We start from the raw sequence: 929 nt of genomic DNA, 5'->3' as shown, positions 1-929 counted from the left end.
TTTTTTTTTTTTTTTTTTTTTTTGTTTTTTTGTTTGCTGCAGCAACAGGAGAAGTGCGCTGCCGCGGGACTGCCCAGACTTCGGCAGCCGGCTGTCGCTCTTTTGCTTCCGCCCGGTTGCTTACGATGCGTTCGTGCTGCAGCAGCAGCCTGAGCTTGCTGCAGCACGAGCTGCGAGGCATTCTCCTTGTCCCTCGCCGCTCCCCCGCAGCAGCAGCAGCAGCAGCAGCAGCAGCAGCAGCGGGGGGGGAAGCAGCGGTGTTGGCGAAGGCAGTGATGGCACGGGTATGGTCGTTGAAGGCGATGCAGCAGCAGCAGAAGCAGCAGCAACAGCAACAGGATCAACAGCGGCTGCTGCACCAACAGCAGCAGCAGCAGCAGCAGCAGCAGGGGGGAGAAGCAAAACAGCAGCAAACCGCCTCGATCTTCTCTCCTTTTGTTTAGCTGATGAACTGCCAGCAGACATCGCCGGCTTCTTTGAGTTGCAGTGGAATGTTGTTGCTGCTGATGCTGCAGCAGACAGCAGCAGCAGCAGCAGCAGCAGCAGCAGTGACGCTATGATGGTGGACAACGCGAGCGAAGACGCTCCCAGCAGCAGTGGAAACCACCAGCAGCAGCAGCAGCAGCAGCAGCAGCAGCAGCAGCAAGTGCAGCCGCATGCAGTGCGTACTGTAAGGCTCTACTGCTCCGAGCTGCTGCTGCCGGGGTACTCTCGCCGCACCATCACGCATGCAGATGGGACGGTGTCTTCTTGCTGCAGCAGCACTGCTGCTGCTGCTTCGCCCTGCTGCAGCAGCAGCAGCAGCAGCAGCAGCACAGCAGCTGACTGCTGCAGCAGCTCCAGCAGAGACTGCACCGCTTGTGCTGCGCTCGAGGCCCACTGCAAATCCATCATTCGCAAGTACAACATACCGGCCCAGCACCATCCGG

General features: G+C 59.4%; 1 protein-coding gene across 1 annotated transcript in view; it reads left to right on the top strand.

Annotated features, from left to right (window-relative positions):
- The window catches only part of EMH_0010290 (uncharacterized protein), a gene marked incomplete at both ends in the record, with an annotated part of 19,553 nt that overhangs the window by 1,478 nt on the left and 17,146 nt on the right, over nt 1-929 (top strand). Inside the window, one exon of the mRNA XM_013498901.1 lies at nt 43-670. Within this exon, the coding sequence (XP_013354355.1) occupies nt 43-670 (628 nt within the window). The remainder of the gene's footprint in view (nt 1-42; nt 671-929) is intronic.

Source organism: Eimeria mitis, genomic scaffold (genome assembly GCF_000499745.2).
Source record: "Eimeria mitis Houghton genomic scaffold, Emh_scaff381, whole genome shotgun sequence".
In the NCBI taxonomy this organism is placed as follows: Eukaryota; Apicomplexa; class Conoidasida; order Eucoccidiorida; family Eimeriidae; genus Eimeria; species Eimeria mitis.
The sequence above is the reverse complement of the archived record's forward strand: the minus strand, read 5'-3'. Positions and strand labels throughout refer to the sequence as shown.